This window comes from Puntigrus tetrazona, chromosome 14, assembly GCF_018831695.1.
Source record: "Puntigrus tetrazona isolate hp1 chromosome 14, ASM1883169v1, whole genome shotgun sequence".
NCBI classification, from domain to species: domain Eukaryota; kingdom Metazoa; phylum Chordata; class Actinopteri; order Cypriniformes; family Cyprinidae; genus Puntigrus; species Puntigrus tetrazona.
Window position 1 is genome coordinate 10,073,787 of NC_056712.1, and position 12,274 is coordinate 10,086,060.

Genomic DNA, 12,274 nt, shown 5'->3' on the forward strand with positions numbered 1-12,274 from the left:
TCACAAACTGCAATAATATTTATAATATTCAAATGAGCAATTCGTCTTGTAAAAATTAACCTCCGCTTTTATACCAAATAACACTGCTTTATTAGGATATTATGCCTTTGCTTAATTTCTGATAGTCTGCATTAAGAATTAACAGGCTAAAATGTGCCGCCAGCAAAACGTGTGCGTTTTAAAGGCTGCTTGTAAAAAGTCTTTGGCAAAAGCAACACTTTGAGCTATGCATAAAACACCACGCATTTGTTTTTAACAACATAATTGTTATCCACGTCTGAGCCGCTTTGCCCGTGCAGTTTTGTCAAAAATGTTTCTTTGTAGGACTAAAACAATAACATGCCTTGCGTCATGATTTGCAGATAGCTCACACGAGGCGTGAGAAAATCGTGCCGTCACGACGCTACAGTGCCGAGGACGGCTCTTGAATTCTGCATGTTCATCAATGCATTGTTCGGTGTCTGCTCTGTTGCTTTGTTTGTACTTTGCAGCGCACATCGTCGCGTTTATTATTATTTTGAAACTGAAGAGAGGTCCGCGGACACGTTTGACGCGCGGAGAAGTCCGGCGCTGGCGTTAATGAGAGCACTCTCCCTTTTCAGGGAGGTATACGCGTGGAGCACGTGGTTCGCCCTAAGTGGGAGTGGGATGCATCAACAGATGCATAAACATCCCGAGCCATCTCCCCTCTCTTTAAACTTCAGGGGGAAACTCCTCCTATTCTCGGTCCAATTCATTATTACGGGCCTGGCCCTTTAAGACGGAGCGGCGGGTCAGCAAGTAGTGTAGTGTTTCTCTAATTGAACTTCACAAAAGCAATCAACAAGAACTCGTTAGCGGTCGCTCGCTGTTTTGAGCCTCCTCGAGACACGGCTACACACGCTGAAGACCTTCATGGAGCAGTTCGGAGAAGACTGGAGCCGCGCATGAGGAGTAAAGTTCGGGTGGCTGCGACGCCTGAAGCATGGTGCTTTTGGAGAGCCACTTCAGACTGAGGAAGAACAACGATTCCGTTTGAAGAAAAAGGAATAGACCGGGCTTGTGTATGCATAGACAAGATTGAGCGAACTAGGTGACTTCTGTTCGAAATAGTTGCTCGGGACTGAGATGACCTCCAGCTCCAAAGACATGAAGGCAGGCTCCGTTTTGCAGTCCAGCGGCGAGGAGAGGCGGCGGGGTCCCTTGGACCAACTCCCACCTCCGGCCAACTCCAACAAACCTCTCACCCCGTTTAGCATTGAGGATATCTTGAACAAACCCTCCGTCAAGAAGTCCGTCGGCAGCCTGGTCCCCCCGCGCGCGCTGGAGAAAGTGACCGGCTCGAGCGCGTCTCGGAACGGGATCAGCGCTCCGTCCTCGCCGCTGTGCGCTCTGGAGGAGCTGGCGAGCAAAACATTCAAGGGGCTGGAAGTCAGCGTTATACAAGCCGCGGAAGGTAAAACGTTTAGTGTTTTTTTTTTTCGAAAGGGTTTGTCGTTTTGCGCTCGGATTGCGTTTATGAATTGATCTTCGGCTTTAAACGCGCGAAACTGAAGTTAGTCGCACTTCAGGAAGTATGTTGTTGTGGCGGCAGCGATTGTGGCTTGTACGATGTGGATGTCGAATGCGTATTTTTATATGCGTATATGAAACAATAATATAAAGTAGCCAGTATATATTTATCACATAAATATATGTAGTATTCAAAAAAAATGTTGTTTGTTTGTTTCAGTTTAACATCTTGTTTTACCCCCGCCTATTTTTGTTATACGCATTTTTAGATATTTAAATGCTCTTAGCATTTTTATTTGATTTTAATTTTGCTAGTGAATGCCAATAGCGATTCGCAATTTATCAAAAAACAAACAAACAAACAAACAAACAAAAAAGAACAATAAAGTTTCTTCGATCGTCAAGCAAAAGAAACTCGCTCAATAACAAATGTCATCACGTAGGGCTTTCGAGCTGCTAAACTGATCTTTGGAGGATAAAACATCAGTGCTCTCAGTAAAGCACGGTTTCTGCGGAACCGGCTTCACAGTAGATCCGTAAAACGCTCCAAAGCTTTGTTTTCGGAAATAAAGCTCAGCACGACGCCTTTGCAAAAACGTTAAAGAGGTGGAAATCATTCGTGTTCACTCCGACGCGTTTACCGAGAACAGTCCTCGATCGTGACGTTCGTGTTGACATTGCAGAACCGTTCTAGTGGGTCAGGATAACGGCTAAGGTCGCCTGTAATAAGATCGAGGCCAGTTCTGTGGCGTGATAGGCTGCTTGATTAACACATCAAATATTTCGAATTTACTTGGCAATCAATAGTTCAGATGTTTTGGAAAGTTTCTCCCCCTCTTTTCGAGAACAGCTGTTATGCAGCTGGAATGAACAACTGCGGCCTATCCAGTAACACAACAGCGTGTACACTCTTAAAAATAAAGGTTCTCGTTTGAACCAAACTGAATTTTGCAGTCCGATTCCAAAAGAGAACCTTTTTAAGTTCGACGAAACAAACTAAACGTTTACAGCGCGTAACGCTTGTGAGATCCGAAATCCAAAACACCGACCTAAAGGGCTTATAATGTAGCATTAAAGACTTTTTAATCTCCGGGGAACCAACTATCCACTCAAGAACCAAGGAGAGCCAAAAATAGGACCATCAAAGAGCTTCCAAATCACCTTCAAGGAGAATGCTTTACAAATCAATACTCAATGTGCATTTAGTTCAAGTTTTTTCCTGTAGGTTCATATTTCAGCTTTAGCTTTACTGCGTCAATGACTTACCGATGGAAGTTATTCTGAATTGCGACCTACACACGCTGCCCGCGTTATTCCTGTCACGTGTTCTTGGAAATCAACTCTCGTTTCTTTCCATTTAAAGGTCGCGAACATCTCAACGCCTTCGGCCAAAGACAGGCCTCCAAAAAACGACGGAAGTCTCGCACGGCCTTCACCAACCACCAGATCTACGAGCTGGAAAAGCGCTTTTTGTACCAGAAATACCTGTCCCCGGCCGACAGAGACCAAATCGCACAGCAGCTGGGCCTGACCAACGCTCAGGTCATCACCTGGTTCCAGAACCGACGGGCCAAGCTCAAGAGAGACCTGGAGGAGATGAAGGCGGATGTGGAGTCTCTCAAGAAAATCCCACCGCAGGCATTGCAGAAACTGGTGTCCATGGAGGACATGGAAGACCCTCACGGCGGCTCGGGGCCCATTTCCCCCAGCCTTTCCCCGAGAGCCTTTCCGCAGTCCCCGTCCTCATCCAGAGGCCAAACCACAGACGAGTTCTCGGAGGAGGACGAGGAAATCGAGGTGGACGATTAAAAGCAGGCCCTCGTTTTCTGAGAAGGGCATTTTTCACAACTTTTGCACGGACTCTGCGGAAGAACTTGAAATGCAAGGAACGTTTTGTGTCTCGCTTATTTTTAATTTATTGAAAGGACCTCTACATTCTGATGTCCAGATCGAAGACATGGTTCGAGGAATACGTTTTCGTAAGATCTGAGAAATGCTTAGAGATAAATGGTACAGTATCAAGACTGCAACGTGTGTATGTACATTTTAAGCTTTATTTCTCTCGATTTCTCAAAGGAAACGTGTGCAATTGTTTACACCGTTCAACACATTTATGACCGCTGTAAAAACTCTATGCCAAAAGTGATTTTCAATTAAATTCTCAGCCGAATAGAATTATATATTTATAAATGATTTCAGAAGTCACCAGAAAGCAAATTTATTCAATCTTGTTTCTACATTGTAATTGTCAAAACCCATTTCCCAAAGTTTTACATTATATATCCCAGTTCCTTGCGCATTTCCTACTGGCATTATTAACAAATTATTACAAAAAAAAAAAACAAAAACAAAAAACAAAATGTATGTCCAAAACAATGCAAGGGCAAGGTTGTGTATATATATATATATAACAAGTTATGATGCATCTAACTCGTTAAATTTATTGTAACATTCTATTTAATCCTCATTTATGTAAATAAAGGGTATATGTAATTTCACAGTGTTTCCTTACATTGAGTCAGAATTTAATCACGCGCTGTATGCCGAGTTATAAAAATAATAATTTCCCTACAAAACCCCGTGGATATAGGAAATCCAATTTTCCTTGCAAAATATCACGTTATTTTTATATACATAATTATAACGTGGTTTTTTTTTTTTACTCTTCATCCTTTTTTCCCCCCATTGGTAATTAAACTGCAATATGGCTGAACGCGTTTAGGACCAGCTAAAAATTGAAAGCAGCGATTAAATTTAAGTTTAGGCCCGCTATTTTTCGCGGCCGTGCATAAAATGTTTTATTTTATGCAAATGATTTTACGGCACGCTCTCGTGGAGTTAAACAGCCGAGAGAGCCGGGGCGCTTTTTACGCGTCGCTCCATTGTGCGTTTGCGCGCGCGTCGAGTGCTCGAAGCTTAATTAGGACGATCGAACAAGGCCCCCCCCTCCTCTCGCATTGTCGCGCGAGGACGACATAAAGCTTGCTTTCCTCCTCGCGCCATATGGTTTACGAATCTCCTCAAACGCAAACTAGTCAACGTGATTGATTAGGTTAACCCGCCTTTGAGCGCGCAATAACAGTTTCAGTCGGTCGGGCCCGAATAATGCCCCACATCTGTGCCCGTGTGTTAAAAAACGCCCGTGAATAGCGGATGATTTGCATGCGGTTCCCAATGAATAAATCTCAATGGGAAGCCGGCGGAGATGGGGAGGATCGTTTGCGTCCTGGTCCGCAGGATTCCTTTCGGCCCATTTGTGTCAGTCGCGAGCGGATCAATGCAGCGGTTTTGGGGCAGCGAGAAGATGGGAGCACAATTGGCCTAATCGCTCGGAATCGTCGGGGTTGAAAAGTCAAGTAGATTTTTTACGAGCGCTTTGTGGTCCTCAGAGCCGTGCGCGTCGTCGCGCCGTTTTTGCGCTTTCTGTCGCACAATAGCTCGAATGCTTCGGGTTGGAATTTGACGGTGTATGAATATGAATGCGGTGGGAATGCGACGACTGAAAGCCGCGATTTCACAGCGTGAGAGTAACCGAGAGGACGCCCGGGCGCGCTGAACGCTCTCCGAGCGACGGAGAGAGAGGGAGAGAGATGTGTCGCGCTAAACGGGATTTCTTAAAAAACTAGCCCGGTTGTGGATTTGCACACGAAGTGACGGATGTTACCAACAAGTCCGCGTTAAAACCGTTAGCCTACCGTTTTCATTTAAAGTAGCCTGTTCACAATATAAATCTCGATGTAAAAAAGCAGTGCCAGAAATAATAATAACAACAGCCTAATAATAATAATAATGATATTTTTAAGTAATAATAGTATAGGCTAATAATGATAAATGGATAATTGCTTACGGGGTGCTTATTGCTGAATGTTATTTAACAGCATCGCCATCACGTTTTAGGCTGCATTCGTTAAACGTGCATTTAAGGTTTTGCTTTTATAAAGAAAAAAACGAATGAAATTAAATATGTAGCCATGCGCTTGAATCTCTTAAAAACGTCTATGGGCAGGGCTTTTGTGGCCTTTTTAAAGCAAAGGGGTCTAAATTAGGCTGCATCGGAGGCCTGTATAAATCACGTGTTCCTTTGATTTCGTTCTCTTCAGTGGTTATATTTGCATGCGTGTATAAGATTCAGGCCTGGCTGTGCCAACTGAATATTTAAGTTCAAAAGAAGTAGGCATAACTGCGAAAATAATACTTTAATTCCTTAGAAATATTCGATTAAAGCAGAGCCCTGCGTTTTAACGCACGAATCTGATTGCGTTCTAGATCATTGAACGCGTTACGAGAAGACAGCCTGCTATTGCGTTAATACTAGTTTGTTAAAAAAAAAAAAAAGCACACAAAGTAACCCGTATGTTTAGCCTTTATAATAATTAAGCTGTAAATCTGAACGAATTTATTGCGGTAAAATAAATTTGGACTTTGCTATTTGGTCTAAACAAATACACGGAGAAACAAGTTGTTAAAAAAAAAAATTTCTAAAGAAAGAAATTAAAAACACGACGTTGTAACCTACAAAGTTTAGTCAACCAGGTGGATATAAACTGACAAATTATGAAATAGGCTACGAGAAAAGGCCTAAACGCAGCCTACCCGAGCATTTCCATAAAATCATGCCGAAAAACGAACATCTATTGATATTTACGTCTGCCGTTACGCGTTTTTTTTTCTCGCGACATTTGAAGCGTTTTTTAATCAAAACAGTTAAAGCAGCGTTACTTTCCCGTCACGTGCTGATGGTGGGAGCTAAAAGCGGTAGGCTACTTCGAGTCTAATAACTCTGCCTAAGGATTTAATTGCGTCTTCAGATCGCTAGATGTAATGTATCGTGGGATGAGAAACGCCTCGAGATGTTCCTGAGAGAGTCGTTGCGAGGAGACTGAAGGAGACGCGTTAGTTCTCTTGAAGACCAACACTGCACCCTAGTGGCTCGTGTCTAAAACACTGATCTAAATACAGTCTTCACTTGGGTTATAAAAAGGCTACGCATAATGTGTGTTCATGCAATGACCATAGAATTAATATCTATGTAATTAAGTTTTTTTTTGTTTTTTTTTTAAAAGAGAGAGAGAGAGAGAGAGAAAAGGTAACGGAGACATGATACAAAATATGCCCGATATTTTTTTTTTTTACCACTTAAAATTTATTTTCAAAAATACAAAACAAAAAAATAAGTATATATGCACAGAAAGCTATTAAAATAGAATATGTGAAATACAAAATATTTACACCAATTGATATTTTCACATAATCCTATCTCGTCCGTTTGTCTTTTATAGCGTAATGGAGTACCAGCGGTTGTGCCTGGAAAGGGAGACAAAGAGGAAAGCGTTAGAACACGAATGAAAGGTTTAACAAAGCATCATCCTGTTGACTAAACCGAGACTGTGGGCAGAGCTTCGTCTGTCGCTCTTAAAAACACACGAAGCATGGAATTGTTTGAGCTAAATTCTCACAATGCTCCGACGCCCCACAAGCCATGAAACGATCGGAGAACAGCGCATCCACTGCGTGGTTCAGACCGCGAGGCGACATCAAGCATATGGCTTTTCCTAGCGCTAATAAATCTCTGCCCCGCGATTCCCCTCAGCAGATTCTTTCAGCGAGTAAAACGGAGCAGGGTAAATCGCTACGGAGACGAAGATCCCACCTACGACGGGCTGATGGTGTGAAAGAATGCGGTATGAAATTAGCTGGAGATTACGATACCTTTCCGAACCAGTGAGACAGCCAGAGCCGCTTCATGGTCATGTGATCTGGGAGAGACTCGTTATTGAATAACATCTGGACCTGCAGCGCGACAAAGAGGACAGAAAAACAGAGGTTTCTTTAGAATTACACATCGCCTTTAAGAAGAGAAGACTTTCAATCAACGTCGATTCTGTGCTGATTGGGATGTACAAAACATAGAGAAAGAAAATAGGTGACTTTTGTGTTAATAGCATTTTAATTCTGTTGTAGCGTGTTTAATACTATTTATTAACGGTGTGTTAGTGTTTATATTAGTTCAGTGTAAATTCAAAAATTAGGTAGATACATAGAGAGATAGATAAAGAGATAGATAGAGAGATAGATAGAGATAGACAGGGAGATAGATAGATAGATAAAGAGAGATAGAGATAGATAGACAGATAGATAGATAGATAGATAGATAGAGAGAGAGATAGAGAGATAGATAGAGAGACAGATAGACAGATAGATAGATAGATAGATAGATAGATAGATATCCACAATAGTGTGATTTTCTGCTATATAAATGTAAATGTAAATGTAATGGCTCCATTAAGCAGAAAAGAGAGAAAAAAACCCACACACCTGATGTTTTTCCACATTAAGTCGATGACATAACACTTTCCTCAGATGTCGTACCTCAGCCCTGACCGAACAACGCACAAATTTCTGCTGCAGAAACATGATATAAAAAAAAAAAAAAAAAAAAAAAAAAAAAACCCAAACATTTTTGGACAATGTTAAGTTTTTCTTGAGAGTGAATCAATGTGCATTCATATCCTCTCGTCGGCTGTTGTCTTACCTGTAGAGTTAATTTATTTTTGTCCTTTCCGGAAAATGAAGAGCTGTGAAAAAACGAGATAAAGTTATAACAGGATTCTTTCAACACACCGTTCAGAAGTGCATACGATTTTATTTGATGTTTCACAAGAAGTCTTTCTTGCTCCCCGAGGCTGCATTAATTTGATAAGCCATACTGTGAAATATCATTACAGTTTAACTGAACAGTTTTTATCCAAATGTATATTAAAAATGCCATTCATTCCTTAGACGCAAAGCTGTGTTTACATCGTTGACGAATAAACGTATTGACTTCTTTTTAAAAAGGCTCCTGCCGTCTTCCTACCTTTGCCTCTCCAAACATAGAGAGACCTGCTCGTCGTATCTGTAGAAATGAGCTTTGGAGTGATCAAAGCTCGTGTAGGGTAATCCCGTATTATCTGGAACTGAGTCTACAAGGAAACGCAAACATACTTAACCTCAATGCATCCAAATCAAGAGCGGCATCCATCGACAGGCGTCACTTACCTTCTCCAGACGGCTGTATGATACGCTCAAGACCTCGTGACTGATAGAACTCTTTAATTCGCTTGTCTTCACCTGAGAAGACCAGACGGATGTTCAACCACGACTGACCGGGACACAAAGCCATACTTCAAACGATCCTGTTCTTTGTACTTACTCTCTTGGAGACCTGGGACTAGTTTGTAGACTATGTCTTGCATAACTCTGTCCAGCTTTAGATTTAGCAATGGCTGTGTTTCATGGATTTTGATGTTGCACATCGGACAGTACTTGCTGGTCTGGAGATACTTCACGATGCAACTCTTGCAAACTGCAGAGAGACGGGCGGAAAGAAAATGAGCAACGAAACATTTCTTCTGCATGCGTCACAAACGATAACCGAGAAGCAGGGTGCTATGTACGCGTGTTCATTAGAGAGAAGTCGAGCACTTACACGTATGGAGGCATTCTGTGATGGTGGTTGCGTCGATAAAGTATCCTGCACAGAGGTAGCACACAATGTGTTCATTTAGGTCCTTTATCTTTATTTTAACTTCTTCCTGTAAAACAAACAGGTAGTTTGAGATCACCGTGACGTTCTGCATGCGTATCTACAGTGCAGTATGTTTACTGAAGTTAATAAGACACTTTTTTTTTTTATATCTTTGGTGTCCTCGTCGGTCACCTCGCGTACAGCCCAAACGGTTTGGGAAAACTATCGTTCATAGCAACGACAACAAAAAAAGTTAAATCATTGTCATTCCAACGGATCATGTCAAATGTGACAAAAACAAAAGCCGCTTCAGCAGTGTCTGGCTGTAACAGATGCTAAAACGAAACTAAAACTATGTTTTTATGACCGCATGATCATTTGGAAGACACACGCATGCATAAATACAGATAGACTTGTTTATGCGTGACACTGGACACAATATGGGACAAAATTACAGAAGAATCGTGCGCATTTCCTACAGACAGATATATATCTATATCTCTATATATGTATTGCTAAGAATTGCATTTGGACAAATTCAAATCACACACACACATACATATATACACACACTATATATATACACATGTATATATATATATATATATATATATATATATATATATATATATATATATATATATATATATATATATATATATATATATATATATATATATATATAAAGTTTTTCAGACCTAAGAAAATAACGGATTACAAAAGTAATTTGTTGCGTACAACTATTCACATGCAATATCTTCATATTATGGCGCGCGCTTCTCCTTTCAGCGAGTCAGGTGTCATTTGTAAACAAGCCTGCCATTGGCTAAATATACCAGCGTAAACACGCGAGCACCGCTTTAATATCAATCACTGCCAGGACCGCAAGCCGCCGCATTAAACAAGGACTCGAGGTCGAAGAAAACGGCAGGACAAGCATAATCACCGGAGCCACGTTACGTGCCACGACTAAATTCTGAAGAACAAAACGCATTTTCTGTCCCGCGTGTGACACAGGCACGAGCTGCAGATAACGCACGCGGCACATCACACTGATGCACTTGTTCGCCCGTCAGGGCCAACCTGCGTTTAAATAAACATGCGGGATATCACAGCGCAGCACGCGACGTGTGCACGCGCCGTTATATTCCCGAAAGAGCGCACGAAACAAACCGTTTTATTAGTGTGCTGAACGTTGGAGTTGGGAAAAGCTGCGACGCGAGAGACGTAAGTGGGAGAGAAATGACAAGAAAAACCTCGCCGCGGAGAACAAAAACACAATCGCTAGACACAGTGGATTGATTCCTCGGAACACTCACGCCTGCGCAGACACGCAGCAAGGTCTCGCGCTCCATCTCTCGGCTTTCGCGCCACACCGATCACCCCTCTCGCGCGCGTTTATAGTAAGCGCGGGAAGCGCGCGGCGAAAGACGGGCCGCCGAAGCGATCTCGGCCCCTTTAACTCACCTCGTTCCGCAAAGGGTCGAGCTTGTAGACGTTCTGCAGCTGATTTCTTAGCCGCATAGCTATCGCCATCGGACCTTGATCCGCCATCTTTGGGAATTCTGCATACTTCCGGGTAACGGGAGAGTGGGTGAGTTCGGTCGCCGAGAGGCGGGGGGATCGTCTGCTAGAGTTTCCACACACGCGCTCTCTCATTTCCATCCAGCGCTGATGTTATCGTTGGGCGTGTGTGCAAACAGCATTTTAAAGCACTCCGTCGGAGTTGCGTGGCTTGCATTAGGCTGTCTTATAGTACATCTTATGCGTATGAGTTTAACTTTTAGCGATATCAACAATTTCTGAAAGAGAGCGACAACACCCGACAGGATCATAATACCTAAATGAATCGAATGCATTTGACAAACCCATATTAATCAACCACGTTGTCAATAACAGGCCTAGAACAGAATAGCTGATTAAGACTAACGTTACTGATTCTGAGATTCACGTGTGACAGATTTTATTTATATATATATATATATATATATATATATATATATATATATATATATATATATATATATGACTATATATAAGACTATATATAAGACTAAAATGAACCTACTAGCCTAACAATCTAAAAGAAAACAGTAGCCTGGGTCTATTGCAACGTTATTTTTTTTCCCCTTAATTATTAAAAATTCAATTACAGTAGAAGACTGTGGACGATATTTAAAGTTTAAAAAAAAGGATGCATTTACAGACAGCTCAGTGGGTTGTTGATAATTCGGCTCTATAATTTTATCATTAAATAGCCTATTTGGTGACAAGAATACTGTAGAACCTCTTGAAACCTTAAGTTTTGTTTGTTACCGATGTATATTTGCCGTAAATACTTGTTATTTACATGTAGTTCTATTTTTTTTTTCTAATATCCGTAGGACAGATTGAAATAGTTTTCTGTTTTAATTAACAAAACGTTGATTCTAACAGAACGGATGTTGATTCTGAATAGAACGTTGAACACTTTAAACTGGTTACGCGGTAAAGTTCAATGCTGCTGTGTAACCGCTAGATGTCCCTACTTACTTTAATGAAGTTATCGGGGATTCCTGTAACGCTTCAGAAACGAGCGAACAGCCCCCACGTGTTCTTCAGCCCAAAGTCTGCTTTCTGCTCTTTTTCACGACTTCTGGAATTTAACAAATGGAAATTCATCATTGCTGCCTCCGCTTCAAGTTTACCTCAAAACGCAGTTGTGTGTGTGTGTTGCAGCGTCACGCTTCAGTATTAACACACCGGTGTTACAATGTTTGACCGCCGCGACTAAAAGCTCCTCATTTCTTAATGTTCCTCTTACAAAACGGTACGGAACAAGGCCTCTGCACGTATGGCTTCTCTCAATTAAGCTAATACCGTCCCGTAGGTGGTCTGTTTTTGTCTTACCTGTCGAAACCTATTAGTATTAATCCTGTTTTCACCTGTTTGGACTTGGATGTGTGCTTCAACGCATGAAACGACGTCTCGTTTCGACTGTGACCGTGAACCCGAATGAAGCAGTGTTTAACTGAGCCGTAATTGTAGAAATATGAATTTATGACGCTGCAAGTCTGAACCGTGAAGCTGTGTTCTGTTTTAACGCAGACATCTGACGGGGTCATCGCACATCTGAGTGACAGCACCTGCCTCCACATACAAATCACGCCTTTGGGGCGGACGGTGCGCAACCACAAGCTCTGACGATAGCTGAACACATCAAAGAGAAAAGACAGAGGAGCCGAACCCTACGGCAAACCGCGGCATTTATTTCAGACGGTTTATGGACACTAAGTC

The 12,274-nt window shown here is 41.9% G+C and overlaps 2 protein-coding genes across 4 annotated transcripts; one reads left to right on the forward strand and one right to left on the reverse strand.

Annotated features, from left to right (window-relative positions):
* Positions 1 to 505: 505 nt before the first annotated feature.
* lbx2 (ladybird homeobox 2) lies at positions 506 to 3,971 on the forward strand. The gene is made up of 2 exons (XM_043256479.1): positions 506 to 1,435; positions 2,855 to 3,971. Exons 1-2 carry the CDS (start codon positions 1,108 to 1,110, stop codon positions 3,298 to 3,300), a joined length of 774 nt encoding a protein of 257 aa, XP_043112414.1. The 5' UTR covers positions 506 to 1,107; the 3' UTR covers positions 3,301 to 3,971.
* Positions 3,972 to 6,610: 2,639 nt separating this feature from the next.
* pcgf1 (polycomb group ring finger 1) lies at positions 6,611 to 10,848 on the reverse strand. 3 transcript variants are annotated; one of them, XM_043256477.1, is made up of 9 exons: positions 10,466 to 10,848; positions 8,960 to 9,065; positions 8,684 to 8,836; positions 8,530 to 8,601; positions 8,348 to 8,453; positions 8,024 to 8,066; positions 7,807 to 7,890; positions 7,201 to 7,281; positions 6,611 to 6,795 (listed from the first exon to the last, which is right to left on the reverse strand). In XM_043256477.1, the coding sequence occupies exons 1-9, from the start codon at positions 10,661 to 10,663 to the stop codon at positions 6,745 to 6,747; spliced, it is 894 nt and encodes a 297-aa protein (XP_043112412.1). In that variant the 5' UTR covers positions 10,664 to 10,848; the 3' UTR covers positions 6,611 to 6,744. The 3 variants fall into 3 exon arrangements, with proteins under 3 accessions (XP_043112412.1, XP_043112411.1, XP_043112413.1); XM_043256476.1 differs by having other exon boundaries at positions 7,807 to 7,893; positions 10,466 to 10,833; XM_043256478.1 differs by lacking the exon at positions 10,466 to 10,848 and adding an exon at positions 10,318 to 10,435 and having other exon boundaries at positions 7,807 to 7,893.
* Between the last annotated feature and the right edge of the window lie 1,426 nt (positions 10,849 to 12,274).

Bases quoted from the DNA above. Each gene is read 5' to 3' on its own strand.
- lbx2 (XM_043256479.1), top strand. From the start codon at position 1,108: ATGACCTCCAGCTCCAAAGACATGAAGGCAGGCTCCGTTTTGCAGTCC. The intron at 1,436-2,854 runs GTAAAACGTTTA...TTCCATTTAAAG, and splicing joins CGTTATACAAGCCGCGGAAG to GTCGCGAACATCTCAACGCC.
- pcgf1 (XM_043256476.1), bottom strand. From the start codon at position 10,663: ATGGAAATGAGAGAGCGCGTGTGTGGAAACTCTAGCAGACGATCCCCC. The intron at 8,837-8,959 runs GTAAGTGCTCGA...GTCTCTCTGCAG, and splicing joins CACAGAATGCCTCCATACGT to TTTGCAAGAGTTGCATCGTG. The intron at 7,282-7,806 runs GTGTGTGGGTTT...GTCGCGCTGCAG, and splicing joins TTAATGTGGAAAAACATCAG to GTCCAGATGTTATTCAATAA.